At 35.4% G+C, this 17,426-nt stretch overlaps 1 protein-coding gene across 1 annotated transcript; it reads right to left on the reverse strand.

The window, feature by feature from the left end:
• Positions 1 to 3,008: 3,008 nt before the first annotated feature.
• On the reverse strand, positions 3,009 to 12,057 carry LOC120421563 (uncharacterized). Its single transcript, XM_039584790.2, has 5 exons — positions 11,922 to 12,057; positions 9,233 to 11,863; positions 3,817 to 4,832; positions 3,450 to 3,757; positions 3,009 to 3,390 (listed from the first exon to the last, which is right to left on the reverse strand). The coding sequence occupies exons 1-5, from the start codon at positions 11,935 to 11,937 to the stop codon at positions 3,108 to 3,110; spliced, it is 4,254 nt and encodes a 1,417-aa protein (XP_039440724.1). The 5' UTR covers positions 11,938 to 12,057; the 3' UTR covers positions 3,009 to 3,107.
• Between the last annotated feature and the right edge of the window lie 5,369 nt (positions 12,058 to 17,426).

Consider the following 17,426-nt stretch of genomic DNA (forward strand, 5'->3'; position numbering starts at 1 on the left):
CATTTGAAATCGGCCTAATTGTACATCTTAAGTCATTTCCCTAGTTATATTCAGATTTGTTTTCTTTTCAACATAATAAAATCGAATTTTGCAAAATAATTAAAAATGCATTGAGTTATGAAACAAGACAACTCCCAACCCCACTTAAAAAATCGAGATAATTTGTCACCTATTTTAAAGCTCTAAAAAAGCATTGGGAAGAAGAACTCATACATTTTCAGAAAATGATGAGTTTAATGATTTTACTTGTTTCACGTAACGTTGCCAACTATTGAAAAAAAATTGGGGGGGTGGTACGACCCCATCCATTTTTGAACATGCGAAAAAAGAGGTGTTTTTCAATAATTTGCAGCCTGAAACGATGATGAGATAGAAATTTAGTGTCAAAGGGACTTTTATGTAAAATTAGACGCCCGATTTGATGGCGTACTCAGAGTTCCGAAAAAACGTATTTTTCATCGAAAAAAACACTAAAAAAGTTTTAAAAATTCTCCCATTTTCCGTTACTCGACTGTAAATTTTTTTGGAACCTGTCATTTAATGGGAAATTTAATGTACTTTTCGAATCTACATTGACCCAGAAGGGTAATTTTTTCATTTAGAACAAAAAATTTCATTTTAAAATTTCGTGTTTTTTCTAACTTTGCAGGGTTATTTTTTAGAGTGTAACAATGTTCTACAAAGTTGTAGAGCAGACACTTACAAAAATTTTGATGTATAGACATAAGGGGTTTGCTCATAAACATCACGAGTTATCGCGATTTTACGAAAATTTTTTTTGAAAAGTTACTTTTTGCGTTTCTCTTTGTTTCGTCGTCCGTGTCTGTCGCTGGTGACGATGAACGGCCATGATCGACGATGACCAACGATTTCAAAACTTTTTTTTCGTAAAATCGCGATAACTCAAATTCTGAGCAAATGTCTGTGTGTGTGGTGGGATGTTGATCAAACAAATTTGCACTGGATTATCTCGGCACTGACTAAACCGCTTTGGACCGTCTTGGTCTTATTCGATCCGTCTTGGGGTCCCATAAGTCGCTATTGAACATTATAAAGTTTAGTTAAGTACCGTAAACTGGGGTGACTTTGATAGTCCGGGGTGACTTTGATAGGTTTTTCAAATGCCCGTCAAATTAATATCTAATCGTTTTTGAGAATTTTGAATATGTAAGCATTAAGGGATAACTTATTATCGAACATATATGCAAAAATGTGACTGTTACATTGGATGTATCAAAATTAGTGGCCAAATCAAATTTCTATCAATGTCACCCCGGGCTATCAAAGTCACCCAAGTTTACGGTACTTCAAAAGTTATGCTGAAAAAACGATGTTAGCAAAAGTCCGGGAAACTGTAAAAAGGATGGTTTTTGTGTTTTTATGATCAACATCCCACCACACACAACGAGTTCAAAAGATTGAAGATCTGACAAAAGTTATAAGCACATAAGTGCCCTGAGTTATAAAGATCTGAAGGTCCGCCCTTTTGTATCTATTTTGGATAGCATTACCCTCTAAATATGAGGAAGGCAACAACCACCAAAGGGTGGTCAATTAACGTTTTGCCTTCCTCACCTCACTGAGGCAAGGCTATAAAATCACTCAAAAATTGAACTTTTTAAATATGCTTCCAAGATATACCTTTACGTATACATATCGGCTCAGAATCAAATTCTGAGCAAATGTCTGTGCGTGTGGATGGACGTAGAATTTTTTTTCTCACTCACTTTTCTCGGAACTGGCCCGACCGATTTTGTCCGGATCTATGTTTTTAGATTCGCAATCAGGTCCTTTAAGTCTTTTTTTAATTTCATCCGGTTTGGTGCAGTACTTTAAAAATTATATTCGAAAAACTGTTTTGGTTGATACTAAAAAGGGTCATTATTTACATAATTTGAAAACTCCGGCGGATAACTGTCGGAACTTTCCGCTCAGTGCACGCACACAAACACTGCAGTGCTTTCAAATGAATCATCAAATTTATCATAGATGGCAGCACTCAGATGTATAGTGTCTTTACTAAGTAAGCGTTAGCCAAAGCTTTCGTATTGTGTGGTTGCAAGGCTTTTAGGAGGAAGGCAGCAACCACCTTCTGGTGGATTAAGTAACGTTTTTTTATATTTCATCACCGCTATTTTGGTCGCCATCTTGGATTTAGAATTTATGAATCACTTTCACACAATCAAAATTAAGACAACGAAAAAATAATAATTTTCGTGGTTCGAATCGAATGAGGCCAAAACGGTCAAAATCGGTTCAGCCAGTGACGAGATATTCCAGTGACATTGATTCGGTACACATGTATGTATGTATGTATGTATTTGAACCCCCGTCTTGGCTGATTCAGTTCTAGAGCATTAACTCCATGATGGCCGACTGGTTAGCGTCCCAAGACCATCAATCCAAAGGTGTGAGTTCGAATCCCACCTGATTCTTAAAGTTTTTTTTTTGTTCATATTTAAAGTTCAATTCCTGTTTCCAAATTTCAACGGAACCGACCGGGATTTGATCCCTGAACCTTCTGCTTTCGAGGCAGAAGCCGCAACCATTAAGCCACGGAGCCGGTCCAGTGACATTGATTCGGTACACATGTCTACATACAGCCAAACTCACAGACATTTGCTCAGCTGGTGATTCTGAGTCGATATGTACAAATGAGCAAGGTCTAGGGGGTCTAGTTCAAACGTTCATTTTTCGAGTGATTTTATAGCCTTTCCTCAGTTAGGTGAGGAAGGCAAAAAGTACATTTTGTAATTAAATTGGTATTCAACCATCCAAATTTTACTAAAATGGAGTCGCAGAATTCGAATTTGATGTTTAAATTAAGAAAGTTAAATAATACGAAAAAAATGTTTTAGTCATGATTTGATTTTCCGATGTCCCCATACAAACCTTCGAACAATAGAACTTTTTTACCCGGTTCTGGTCTGGTGCGCTTTGTATGCCGGAAAAGGCACGTTTTTGAACCATAGAGTAACGGAAATTTCTCAAAAATAATCTTGCTACGATTTCTTGATTGCATAATATTTATGCAACAAACATTCATTTGTAAATAATCTGTTCAATTTTCCACTTACCTTCACTCCCAACACTCTTCGCAACTCCCCTCAAACCTTGCCCTTAAACGACCGATACTTGCGGAATCCCTTCACGATGTCGGTGTACACATTCTTCGCCGCCTCGTCGCACGTCCTCAGCAGATACGCCGCCGAGTGCTTATCGTAAATGGCCATCAGCCCGTAGCAGATGTTGTGCACATTGCGCGCGATCTTCTCGTGCAGCGTCGTCGCGCGCTTCGCCTCCGTAATGCTGCCGATGATCTGCGCCAGGATGTACGGCGCGCAGATACGCAGATCCTTCTCGACCTTCTTCTCCGCCAGCGACATGATTCTGAAAAGGATGTTGAATATTTGTTGAAATTGTTGAGGATGTTTGAACGAGTGACTTACTTTTCCAGTGGGAGCAGCAGGTCCGACAGCGTTAGGATCTCAAAGCTGTTCAGCGGTTGATCCGCGGGACGATCTTCTTTGTATTGGATGACTGCGGCCATTAGGCCGTTGTAGACGTTGAAGTAATGCGGCAAGCGGTTGTCCACGTAGTTTGGTCGGGTGGTCATTAGGAGGTAGAGGACGTCGCTGATCAGGCGATGAAGCCGGTAGAAGGGCTTCTCTTCGCCGTCTTTGACAGTGAACTTTCGGATGTTGATGCTGCTCAGGAACTCCACGATGTTGTCCATGATCGAGGGAGTTAGGGTCAACTTGGGTGAGAATAGAGAGTTAAAAACTGGATAAAGATTGAAAATTACAAAGATCTTACCTTTGGATTCGCCACCATCGCTACGAAGCAGTTCAGAACCTCCTCCAAGCAGTCCGGTTCCGCGACGTGCTTCTTCAAAATGCTCATCGCCATAACCGACTTGGCCAAAACAGCTCCGAACGCCCTCACGAAAGCCTTCTCGACCTCCGGAGCCACGGCCGTACCAAAGGCAAACTTCGCCAGCGTCGTGTAAACCCGCATGATGTACCGTAACGTTTTGAAATCCGTCCCAGTCGCGGCCTCCGTCTCCAACCGATCGAACCGCTTCGTCAGCTTGCCCGGACTCTCGTGGTGAGTCAAAAAGTTGGCAAAGATCTTTGCGTTCTGCGACTGGAAGTGCCCGTCGACGTCGGAGTCGTCACCAGCTTTGTCCGCCGAGTCTTGGTTCAACTCAACCTCCGAACGAAGTTGCGCCAAAAAGCCATTCCAGCGATTCTCAACAATAGACTCGACGCGATCCGCCTCCAACCTCAAATAGTCCTTGTGCTGAAGCGCGTTCACCAGCAATCCAGAAGCAGACGAGCTCTCCAACTTCAGCGCTTGTTCCGCGCACCGCAAGAACTTCCCCCTCAGCTTATCACCCAACTCCTGCTTCTTCACCGCTTTGTAACGAATTATCAGCGAGCAACCCTTCAGCAGACTCTCGAACGCCTCCTTATCCTCCTTCTTCACCGCCTTCGGCTCCTTCTCAACAATAAAGGCCTCAATCGCCTCAACATAGCCGGAAATCAACTCGCCCAACTGCGCCGCCGGGATCAGCTTGCGGCGATTGGCGCTGTTCTTCTGCAAGCAGTTGAACACCAGCAGAACCAACTCGAAGCGATCATCCTTTGACGATTGCGATTTGAAGTGGTCAAGAATCTGTTGGAAGGCGGCGAAGGCTTCTTCCGAGAGGTCGACCGCAGTTTGACGGAACAAAGCAATTGTTAGCGGTGATGATTGGCCAAAGATGGCGATGAGCGTTTCAAAGTTGAGGAACTTGAGCAGGTTCGGGGTGGTGCCGTAGATGAGTTGTTCTGGAAGAAGGAGACAAAACGAAAATGTTGTAAAATTCTTAAAATTCTTAAAATTCTTAAAATTCTTAAAATTTTTAAAATTTTTAAAATTCTTAAAATTTTTAAAATTCTTAAAATTCTTAAAATTCTTAAAATTTTTAAAATTCTTAAAATTCTTAAAATTTTTAAAATTCTTAAAATTCTTAAAATTCTTAAAATTCTTAAAATTCTTAAAATTCTTAAAATTCTTAAAATTCTTAAAATTCTTAAAATTCTTAAAATTCTTAAAATTCTTAAAATTCTTAAAATTCTTAAAATTCTTAAAATTCTTAAAATTCTTAAAATTCTTAAAATTCTTAAAATTCTTAAAATTCTTAAAATTCTTAAAATTCTTAAAATTCTTAAAATTCTTAAAATTCTTAAAATTCTTAAAATTCTTAAAATTCTTAAAATTCTTAAAATTCTTAAAATTCTTAAAATTCTTAAAATTCTTAAAATTCTTAAAATTCTTAAAATTCTTAAAATTCTTAAAATTCTTAAAATTCTTAAAATTCTTAAAATTCTTAAAATTCTTAAAATTCTTGAAATTCTTAAAATTCTTAAAATTCTTAAAATTCTTAAAATTCTTAAAATTCTTAAAATTCTTAAAATTCTTAAAATTCTTAAAATTCTTAAAATTCTTAAAATTCTTAAAATTCTTAAAATTCTTAAAATTCTTAAAATTCTTAAAATTCTTAAAATTCTTAAAATTCTTAAAATTCTTAAAATTCTTAAAATTCTTAAAATTCTTAAAATTCTTAAAATTCTTAAAATTCTTAAAATTCTTAAAATTCTAAAAATTCTAAAAATTCTAAAAATTCTAAAAATTCTAAAAATTCTAAAAATTCTAAAAATTCTAAAAATTCTTAAAATTCTTAAAATTTCTAAAATTTTAAAAATTCTTAAAATTCTTAAAATTTTTAAAATCTTAAAATTCTTAAAATTCTTGAAATTCTTAAAATTCTTTAAGTTTTTCTAAAAAATTTTAAAATTCATAAAATTTGTAAAATTCTTAAAATTTGTAAAATTGTTAAAATTTGTAAAATTCTTTGAATTTGTAAAATTCTGAAAATATGAAAAAAAAAATTGAGATTTGTAAAATTGGTGGATTTGTAAAATTGTTAAAAAAATTTAAAATTGTAAAAAATTAAAAAATTCTTAAAATTTGAAAAATTCTTAAATAAGTTTAAATTCTTAAAATTTTAAAATTCTTAAAATTAGTATGATTCTTAAAATTTGTAAAATTTTTAAAATTGTTAAGATTTCTAAAATGGGTGAGATTTGTAAAATTGTTAAAATTTGTAAAAATCATAACATTTGTAAAATTCTTAAAATTTTAAAAATTTTAAAAATTTGTGAAATTCTTATAAAAATTAAAATTTTAAAAATTTGTAAAATTTATAAAATTTGTAAAATTTATTAAATTTGTAAGCTTTTTTAAAAATGTAGGGTATTTTAACCATTAGTGGACCCCCTAGTAGAGCCGAAACACATTTTTTACAATTTTTTAATATTTTAAGCACTTTTTCATAACCCTCTGTACAAAACAATGAAATCTGAAGTCTTTTGAACAATTTTGACTATTTGTTTCATCAGTTATTCGTTTTTGAGCAGAAAAATAGCCATTTGAAAAAAAAGTTTTTTTTGCCTGTTATGGACCCCCTTTTCCTATAGTGGACCCGGGTCCATAATCCGATTGTGGACCCGGGTCCACTATAGGCAAACTGTTATTTTTATACCAAATTTAAACGATTTTGGATGTTTTGATGCATGGTGTAGGTCTAATGATAGATATAACGAATAAAAGATGGATTTTGCTCACTTTTCATCATAAGAAAATATGTTTTGTTAACAAATTTGGCTTTAAACAACGGAAAAATCTAACAGACATTTAAACACATTTATTTCCGTAAAAGATCAGAGAAAACTTTTCAAAAACTACTGTAAAAATAAAAATAAATTTAAAAATGTTTTTTTGATTCAAATTTTTCCATATTTATTACATAAATGGTGGACCGAAACTAAACAATACAGTTGCTTTACAGTTGCTGATAAAACCACGCACGTTTATTTAAAAAAAATGTTTTGTTATTGATTTATTATTATAAAATATCATTTCAAACTACATTTATGATGCTTCAGTTAAGTACAATTAACTATAGTTTCGATAAATTTTAAATTCTTACGGCTTCAGAATTGTTGGTACTTTTAACATGAAAACAGCTATATTTATACTCATAATTGAAAAAATATGCGTTTAGGTTGATTACAACAAGCATTTATTGTATGTTTAAGACAAACTTTTGCTTAAATACAACGTTTTCTTCATTTTTGAAGGTTAAATTTACAGGGGTCCACTTTTGGAAAAGTATGGATTTTCGTTGTCCTATATTGGACCCCCCTAATTTTTGCTCGAAAATTAGCAGTTCTTCGCTTTATTTTAGTAAAGTTCCTTAAACTTACATTATTTCGACTTACTGAAGTTAAATGATCAGTCAAAAATGATTGGATAGTTAATTCAATAAAAAAAAAATAAATGCTGTTTTGTTGTGAAAATGCTAGTGGCCATGGCTGATTTCAGATGTCGAACTCAAAACACTTATTTTGGTGAAAAGGACGATTCAATGTCAGTCAACATTGTTTTAAATGATGCTGAACATGCCAAATAAAAGATTTGTAAACAACAACACGCTTGAAATTGTGATTTTATTGAATTTTTCATCAAAAACGCTTCAGAGGGTCCACTATAGGAAAGGGGTCCACTAATGGTTAACGTACCCTATGATTCTTAAAATTTGTAAAAAAAATAAAATTTGTAAAATCGTTAAGATTTGTAAAATCGTTGAGATTTGTAAAATTGTTAAAATTTGTAAAATTGTTAAAATTGGTAAAATTGTTAAAAATTTTAAAATTCATGAAATTTGTATAATTTTTAAAATATGCAAAAATTTAAAAATTTGTAAAATTGTTAAGATTTGTAAAATTGGTGAAATTTGTAAAATTGTTAAAATTTTAAAATTGTTAAAATTTGTAAAATTGTTAAAATTTGTAAAATTGTTAAAATTTGTAAAATTGTTAAAATTTGTAAAATTATTAAAATTTGTAAAATTGTTAAAATTTGTAAAATTGTTAAAATTAATGTAATTTGTAAAATTATTAAAATTCGTAAAATTGTTAAAATTTGTCAAATTGTTAAAATTTGTTTAATTCTTAAAATTTGTACAATTCTTAAAATTTGTAAAATTCTTAAAAAAATTAAAGTTTTAAAAATTTGTTAAATTATTAGTATTTGTAAAATTCTTAGTATTTGTAAGATTCTTAAAATTTGTAAGATTCTTAAAATTTGTAACATTTTTAAAATTTGTAAAATTGTTAGGATTTGTAAAATTGTTAAAATTTGTAAAATTGTTTAAATTTGCACAATTGTTAAAATTTGTAAAATTGTTAAAATTTGTAAAATTGTTAGAATTTGTAAAAATGATAAAATTTGTAAAATTGTTAAATTTGTAAAATTGTTAAAATTTGTAAAATTCTTCAAATTTTTTAAATTCTTAAAATTTGTAAAATTCTTAAAATTAGTAAAATTCTTAAATTTTAAAAAATTGTAAAATTCTTAAAATTTGTGAAATTCTTAAAATTTGTAAAATTCTTAAAAATTGTAAAATTCTAAAAAAATGTAAAATTCTTAAAATTTGCAAAATTCCAGAAATTTTTAAGATTAAGAATCTTAATTAGTAAACAATAATAAATTTGTAAAATTGTTATGATATGTAAAATCGTTAAAATTTGAAAAACTGTTAAAATTTGTAAAATTGTTAAAATTTGTAAACTGTACAAATTTGTAAAAATTCTTAAAATTTGTAAAAATTTAAAATTTACAAATTTTAAAAATTTTGATATTTGTAAAACTGTTAAAATTAGTAAAATTGTTGAAATTTGAAAATTTTTTAAAATTTTAAAATTTGGAAATTCCTAAATTTTAAAATACAAAAATAAAAAATAAAAGGTAAATCAAAAATTGAATAGTTTCCTACCGCATAAATTTAAAAATACAAAAAATCGAAAAAAAATCAAATGTTTTTATAGAGACTTCAGATAACCGAATCTAAAATATTTTTAAGTCTCCTTATTTTAAACTATTTCTTGAATTCAGGATTTGCAATCATTTGAATTATTTTTTGTTGAATTTTTAATTGATTTTTTTTTACTGAATTTCAAAATCGATATTTTTTTAAAATTCGTTTGATTTTTATGTTTGAATTATTGATGTTTTGAATTGTTAAATTAATTATATTTTCGAATTTGAGAACTCTGGAATTTATAAAATCTATGATTTTAATTAAAATACGAATAAAAAGCAAATCGCATAAAATTTTACTTACTGCTGATAACATTCTTGAACGCCGCCACAATCTCCTGCTGCTCAGACTTGAACAGATCGGCAAAAATCAGCACTCCAACTCCAACGATGACCGTCTTCCGCTCCACCGCCATCTCATCGATCCTTATAAAATCCAAAACCCCAAGCAGCTCCCTCAACTCTCCGTTCCCGAAGTCCAGTACAACTCCCTGCTGCTCATCGCTCTGCTTGACCTTCTTCTCGAGCAGCTTCTGAACGCGTGCCATCGTCTCCTCCTCACTCCCAGCCTCGTGAATCCCCTCAAAGCTGAACTTTCTCGCCACGGAAGCTTTACAATCGCAGAGAACCGACTCCACCAGGCGCTTGTACGTGGTCAGCAGCGTCACCTCCATCAGCGCGTGATCGTTGCACTGCTGCGTCACGATTTGCTTAATTTCCGGGAAGCAACCGTTTTGAAGCAGCTGCTCGATGACCGTCGTTTTCTGAGGCGCTTCCAGCTGTTGGAGAAACCATCCGTTGGTGGAGCGGTCGGCGAGGAGCCAGCGCAGCTGGGTGAAGTCTTGCGAGGCGAGGATCTTGTGGACGCAGTCGAGGTTTGGGGGTTCTTCGGTGGTTAGTTGGGTTTGACGGAGTTTTTGCAGGCGAACGCGGTTGTAGAGCGGTTCTTCGGAGGTTGGAACTTTTTGTTCGAGTTGGCTCCACTCTTCTTGGGTTAGGAATTCGTGAATCAGGTGGGTTTGGCTGTCTTCAATCGAGTCGGGTCGGTAGTGGTGGACCACGAGGCGGTAATTACCGTAGAAATACACCAACTTCAAAAAAGAAGCGAAAACTCTTGACTCCGTCACATTTTCGCTGATCAACGCCCGTCCAAAGCTGGCCATCAGCTCGTCAAACTCGCCAAACTGCTTCTGCAGCTTCTCCCAGAACAGGTTGGTCTGCTCGACGAGGGTATTTCCGGCGAAGAAGTAGCACAGCCAGCACACGGCAAAGTCCAGCTTGAAGAGTTCCGCCTCGCTTGGGTCTTCCGCGACGGTTTCCAGCTGTTCGGCGAGGTAGTCTTGCATTTTGCGCCAGTAGATGAAGCTGCGCTTGGTGAGCAGGCCGCGCACGTAGTCGAGCATGGCGTGGCCGAGGGCGCCGTCCGAGTCGGGCCAGGCGAAGGAGAGGGACTTGAAGTGGTCCTGCAGTTGGAGTTGGCAGGGTTTTTGGGCTGAAGCTTCCGGGTCTGATGGGTAGAGCAGGTTGAGGTAGTGCTCTGAGTCGTCTGGATCCTGCGAGTCTTCTCCATCTTCAAGTTTTCGTCGCTTTCCGGGAGTGTCCACTGCCGCAATGGACTTCCTCTTTTTGGAACCTTTCCTCAGCTCCTTCAGCGTGTCCCCCAGTTCATGATCGTCAAGATAATCGCCCAACTTCAAGAACAACTCCTCGCGGAAGTTCTCGCTCCGATTAAGCTTCCCAAACAGATCGATCGTCGAAATCAGCATCGCTTGGTACCGTCCGAGGGCCTGCGGACCCTTCTTCGTGAACATGCCCCTCAGGATGATATCGATAATGCTCGCTTCCAGGATGAGCGGATTGTACTGGTTGATGGTGCAGATCAGGGCGAAGATGTCCGCGAGGTGCGTCTCCGACGATCTGTACTTGTCCAGGAAGTCCTTCAGCTTGACGGTGAAGATTCCGGTGAAGTCAAAGTCTTCCACCAGCTTCTGGTCGATTTTGATAAAGTACTTCTTGAGCAGATGGAACACAAACTTGGTCAGCTGGAAGATTTGGTGCATGTCGGAGAGGATGGACTTTTCCGCGTCAACGAAGACGTGCAGCAGGAAGTACTTGAGGAACAACAGGATGTCCAGCTTGACCTCGCGATATGCTTTCAGGTATCCCTCAATCAGAATCGCAATAACGTGAAGTGGCAAATCATTCGCATCGAAACAGCTCATGAAGAGGTGCTTCTTCGAAGCGTCCGTAACGCGATTGTACTGCGGACCTTTCCCGTCCAGGAAGTAGATCTGCTTCAGCAGGTCCAGCAAACTCTCCTGGCAGTCCAATCCCCGAGACTTCAACTGCAAAACTACTTCGCACAGTGAAGGAAGCACCGTGGTGAAGGCTTTCTGCCACTTTTCTTCCCCACCAGCAGACTTCACGTAGATTCGAATGTCATCAAAGATCCGCTTGATCGTGTCCTCCTCCTCGTCCTTTTGGAAACCATCTTCCAAAAACGACAGGTAATATCGCAAAGCAATCCCCAGAATCGTCCCGTAGCTCAAATAATCAAACTTGTAGAAATTCTTGTACTTTACGTCGAACGCCACCGTCAGGAAGCTCTCCAGCAGAACCCTCGTCTTAACGATGCTCTTCCCCTTCCTCAACTTGTCAAAGACCTCCCCCAACCTTGGAATCACCCTCGGTGGAAGCGCATTCGAGGGACACGGTAGGGCCAAAAACTCGTTCACCAAAGCCCACCGCCCATCGAACCCAGCCGGGTCCTGCTTGGCCAACTGCTTCGCGTACCCGCCCAGCCCGTCCAAAAAGTGCTCGAAAATGACCTCGTACTTGGACATGTAGTAGAAGCTGCCCGACTTCCACAGCTTGATTCCGTACGACAGGTTGGCGTGGAAGTCCTGGTCCGGAATTGTGAGGCGTTTGAGGATTTCTAAAAATGAACATAATTTAACTCAACATCACATTTTTACTGAACATACTGCACTAACCTTCTTTCATTGCCATTTTTCACTAATTTTTGCACTATTTAACCACTTAAAACTATTGAAAACAACCCGAAACGAAAGCGAAAAAACTCCGTAGTCGTGTGGCGCGCGGTACCAAAATAATAAACACACGTGCGAGTCCTCGCTCGCTCGGCCAGGGAGAGACAACTGTCATAACAAAGTACACCCCACCGTGAGAGCATCGGACAAAAAGTGAGGTTAGAGCGATGTAAACACGGTGCCCTATCGGCGCTTTGGTTTTTTGTTATGGTTTTTGAGGTGATAAAATGGAGGCGACGCGTCAAAAGAGAGAGCGCGCGCGAAGCATAAGTTGAGGCGTAGCGTTGAACACGCGCGTGCTAGTCCCACGTGATTTAATCAGATTTAATGGAGGCGCGTGGTGGATAATTTTTAGTTAAATATTTATTTGCAAATCTGTGTTAAATTTCAAAAGTTGAATTGACCGCAACATATAAATTTGAATTTCATCATGTTTTTCAAAAATGTGATCATTTTTAGATTTTTAACAATTTTTTGGACCTAAAATAATAAAATAAAATAATTAGTTCAGTCTTCGTCGTAGGATCTCAGGACTCCCTAAGTGCCCTAAGGTGTGGTTTAAAGTGAAATCAAGCAAAACAATGTAAAAGGTCCAAAGTCAAAAGTGTAAACAAACCAGATTTTCTTTCTAAACGATGCTAAAGGAGTTAAACTATCCGTACATATCGAGAAAAGTATGAAAATTATGATGTTTCTTTGAAAAAATAACTATTTTACATAAGGCCAAAGTCAATTACACTTTGTTTGTATTCAAAATCCTCATAGACCCTTTGCCTCTAAGGTCCAATATGGAAACTGGGTTGTTTTGTTTTGGAATCGTGTTCGGCCCAGGGACAATCACGATTTTGTTTGCAAACAAGAATCGGAACCAACATTGGCCTTTTCCTTCAAAATATCTATTTTGACCCAAATGATAAATCTCAGGCATTTGTGGCCAATTCCTCCCTCCAAGATGGGATTCCCCATGGTTATGAAGATGTTTTACTTAATTAAATTAAATGCAATTTGAATACCATCGAATATAAACAATGCCATTGATATAAACAATAATTGTCTTTGATTATTCAGATTGCCCAAGCGTAAGTCTGCTAGCGGAACCGGCAGTGTCATATTAGTGGCCGGTTCAACAACAGCCTGAACGACCAAGGCACTGGTCATCTCGTCCGAGTTTCACTCCAATCAACCCTCGAATATTTTATTCAGGCGGAGCTCTTCCGCTACGTACTTTGTTTGCTAGATCAGCAGGGTGGAACCTATCCTCGCTAACGACTACGACTACACACGAGCGGGGCCGTGTGTAGTCGGAACATTGATCCGGAGCGGCAGTTGTTTCAGTGTTTGAAACGAGAACATGCTGGCCTCGGACGCGATCATAAACTCCGATGGCTGTGATTGCTTCGACGAGAAGGAGGAGGGTGTTGGCGAAGAACCGTAAAGGCAGCATTCGAGAAACTGCTACCAGAAGCAGCTGCGGCCGTTACTAGCTTGGGTACAAGTCAGCGTCATTTTAGAATCGAACACCAACACGTGTTCTTCGTTCTTTGACCAACTCAACCGGGCCATCTCGACTGATCAATCTTCATCATCTGCGAAGGCTCCAATCAACGAGTTAATCTTGCCACTTACAGAGATTTATTCAAAATAAATAGTTCTCAGTATTTCTGGAAAATTTCTACACTCCCTAAAGAAGTGCATCATTATGATTCTAGTAATTTTCTGGTTTTTGAACAAACATAAAACACGAACCATTTACATAAATTTATTACATCATACCATTTCTTTGCTATTCCATGTCACCAGTTCCGATGAATCTACCCGTTGATAAGTACATTCGCACTGATTACTCCTTTTCCTCCTGGTTGTAGCCGGTCAAGCCGTCAGTGCCATCGACCCGTCGGCAACGTACAGGTTCGACGGAGATACTCATGCGATTTGGCGGCTTGGTCTCTACGTCTCCGATAACGGAATGCAACAAACGCCTCCGTCGGCATCGTACGACGTTATTCCTTTACACAAATGTCCTCACCCTTTTTCCTGGAGCACCTACCGGCCATTTTTATCCAAATTTGTGGGCTTCTTTAGCCATCTAAGTATCACGAACTTTCCTGCAAAATAACAACTTTATTATCCACTTTAAATCACTCAAAGTTTAAACTTACCATTTGGAATGCAGGAATACTCGATGTACAACAGAAATTGTAAGAAAAAACGCGATATTTACAATTAAATCGACAAAAACGAGCGAAAATATTTTTTTTATTCAAACGGCCAAACACGAAAGCGTGATTTGTTTTGGATTGGCCTACGAGGCCAAAAAACTAAACAAAAACAAAAATAAATCCTGCCGTCGTGTTTGGACGTTTGACATAGGGCCCAAATGGAAAATGGAACACGCCAATGTTTACAAAGGCTCTAAAACGCAAAGGGCTTAATCTGATCCCGCATATTGATAACTTTTTTCTCAGGCCTATGTTATTTTTTCATCAATTTTACAGGAATAATTACATTTCTGCATAAAATTGAATATGGGGATGCGAAACACATCTAGTTTCACGCATTTTACTTGAATAATAATCGCAGTTGGCCAATTAAGTTCGAAATAGGAATTGAAAAACCAATCGCAGATTTCATCCTCGTTTTTCTCAATGTTTTGAAAAATGAGATTGGACGTTTTACAATGTTTTGCTTGAAATATGGAGAAATTTGAGCTCGTTTTTCAATGTTTTAGCGTCGTCCATCGACGCAAATCTCGATATTATGTCCGATTTCCGGATAATTGTAGAAATTTTTTTCAGCCATTTAGATTTTTCATAAATTCAAAAAAAATACGCATTTTTTAACCATTGATTCACCCTTTAATGGGTTTTACTTGAAATCTGTACGTTTTTATTTAAATAAAAAATAGAGTACTTTCCATTGCATATTTAGTAGAGTCTAACAAAAATTACTTTTTGGTGGGCATTCTTTTGACTATTCCTGTGGACGTACTGAGCCTTATCCTTAAAATGAACTTGATCGGACGTACCGTGAACAAGGGTGACTTTGATAGCCGGGGTAAGATTGATAGGTTGAAGATTTTATTTAGCAAAATAAAAATTACGAATTAAGTACAAACGGCATGATATGAAAGAGCTAAATTGGTAAATAAGTGTTCACAGCACATCAAGAAGTGGGATTCAACAAATTTTTAAAAGTTTTAAAAGTTACCTAACTATAAATATGAAAACATTGATTAGAAAAATTATTTCAATACTCTCCAAGTGGCATGTTGACTCAAACAAAATGAATTCAAATCGGACATTCAAAAAGAACTGCATTATCAGGTTCTGTGGATGATTCTACACTAAAAACAATAAAAATTAGATTTAAAAATTACATGTTTTAAGCGTTTTTGTAATAGAAATCAAATTTTTTAAAAGTTTTATTGGCATTTTCAGTGAATAGAATAAGTTTCTAAGTAAATTTGAAATATATAACATTTATTTTGGTGGCATCAGAAATTGTTTTTTTATCGAAAAAAAAATCAAATGAGTTTTGATGAAACTTGGAAATTTTTGTTTACTTATCCTCAAATTAATATATATTTTACAAAAAAGTTTATAAGGCCGTTGCAAATATTTTTTGAAATTTATGTCCCTCGAATCTGGTCAAATTCGAGGGGAGGGGCAAAAAAAAAGTTAAAAAATTTAAATTACAGGCCACGGTAACAAAATAAGAATAAAAAGTAATTTAAAATGCATTATACACTTGTCCAGTTGTTTTGCAATCATTGATTTCCAAAATATTAATTATTGACAAAAAAAAAATAGCGACAAAAATACTTTTTGTGGTGCTGAACATTGTAATTTCATAAAAGTATAAAATATTTTTAAACGAGCCCAAACATGCTAAATATGCTTATCAATGCAGAAAAAGGTATTTTAGATTGTTCTCAGTCGATTAGACTTCTATATCCATTGAAATTTTGATGTTTGGGGGGGGGGGGGGGGGATATTTGCAACGGCTTAATCAAAGTAAAACAAACATTTAATTGTATCTTTTTTAAATGAAACATTGAAAGTAGCCTCACTAAGGGTCAATTTGACGTTATCAGTTCAATCCGTAAATTTGTAGGCGGAAACTGGTGAGAAATACAGTGACTATCCAAGTCGGGGCTTTTGAAACATTGATTTTAAATGTTTTTTTCATACTATTTAAAAAAACTTTTTTGAAAAAAAAAAACATGGGCATTGTGTATCCTATCCCAGTAAATGTTTTAAAAATATAAATCTAAAATATTTGAAAAATAAATTGAAATCCTGTCAATGTCACCCCGGTTTAAGGTAACATGACCTCGCGCTATGGATTTGAATTTAAAATGGGATTGAACCCGTAAAAAGAAATTTTTTTTTCTTCTAATATGTCTTTTTTGAGGACTTTGGCCACTTTGGAAGGTTGACAATTTGGTTCTTTGAATATTAGTTCTTTTTTGAGTAATGTTACCTTAAAATGTGTAAAAATTTGAATCTGATGAAAATTCTTCAAAAACTGAAATAAATTATCAGTTCCTGATGTAATATTAAATATTTTTTTGATACAAAATCTGTCACCATTTCCTGATAAAAATTACCATATTTTTTCTGTGTTTACTGGCATTGAACTCAACTGAGGGATCATCCATAAACTAAGTGGACATTTTTTAAATTTTAGACCCGCCTCCCTCCCGTCTAGCATCTATATATAAAACATCTTTTTTGGTATGGATCGTGGATAACGACAATTGTCATGTTTTTTTTTTATAAATTGATAAATTTAAAAATGGGCAGAATTTTCTGTGACTCAAAAGTTGTCTTTTTTGTTTCACTGAATTACATAAAAATCGGGTTTTGGAAAAAATAAATAAATTTAAACTGCAACTTTGCTGAAGACATCGAATCGAACGAAAAATTCCTTCTCGAGATAGAAATTTACATACAATTTTCAGCTGCTAAAAATATAGGTTGATTTGATTTCTAACCTAAATTAACTAAAATTTTCAAAATGTTTTATAATAAAATTGGCAGCAGTCCATATTTGCCCTATGTGTTTTTAACTCATCCTAATAAAGGATTGAAATTTTTAAATTTTAAAAAATGAGACCATCAGCCTTTTTCAATAAATACTGATATTTGAGACTTTTTGTGATAATAAGAAGTATGATGTATGATCCATATTATAAATCAAAGAAAAAAAAAACAGTTTTCTTAGTTGCATCATCAGTGTTGATAATCATGAAGACGCTTTCAATTTGAAATAATTTAATTAAAACTTTGCGCTCCCTTGCATTGATTAATGATACCGCGCTTAAACTTGAAAGAAACTTCAATCGATATTCTCAAACATTTTGATAAAAGCACAACATACACACACACACAGAAAGCGACACAAAATTCCACAGATGGCGGAATTACTCCACAGCGGAGGCACCAC

This window comes from Culex pipiens, chromosome 2 (genome assembly GCF_016801865.2).
Source record: "Culex pipiens pallens isolate TS chromosome 2, TS_CPP_V2, whole genome shotgun sequence".
NCBI lineage: Eukaryota > Metazoa > Arthropoda > Insecta > Diptera > Culicidae > Culex > Culex pipiens.

Coding starts and splice junctions, on each gene's coding strand:
- LOC120421563 (XM_039584790.2), bottom strand. Junction 4,833..9,232: donor GTTCAAGAATGTTATCAGCA/GTAAGTAAAATT, acceptor TCCTTCTTCCAG/AACAACTCATCTACGGCACC. Junction 3,758..3,816: donor CGATGGTGGCGAATCCAAAG/GTAAGATCTTTG, acceptor TTCTCACCCAAG/TTGACCCTAACTCCCTCGAT.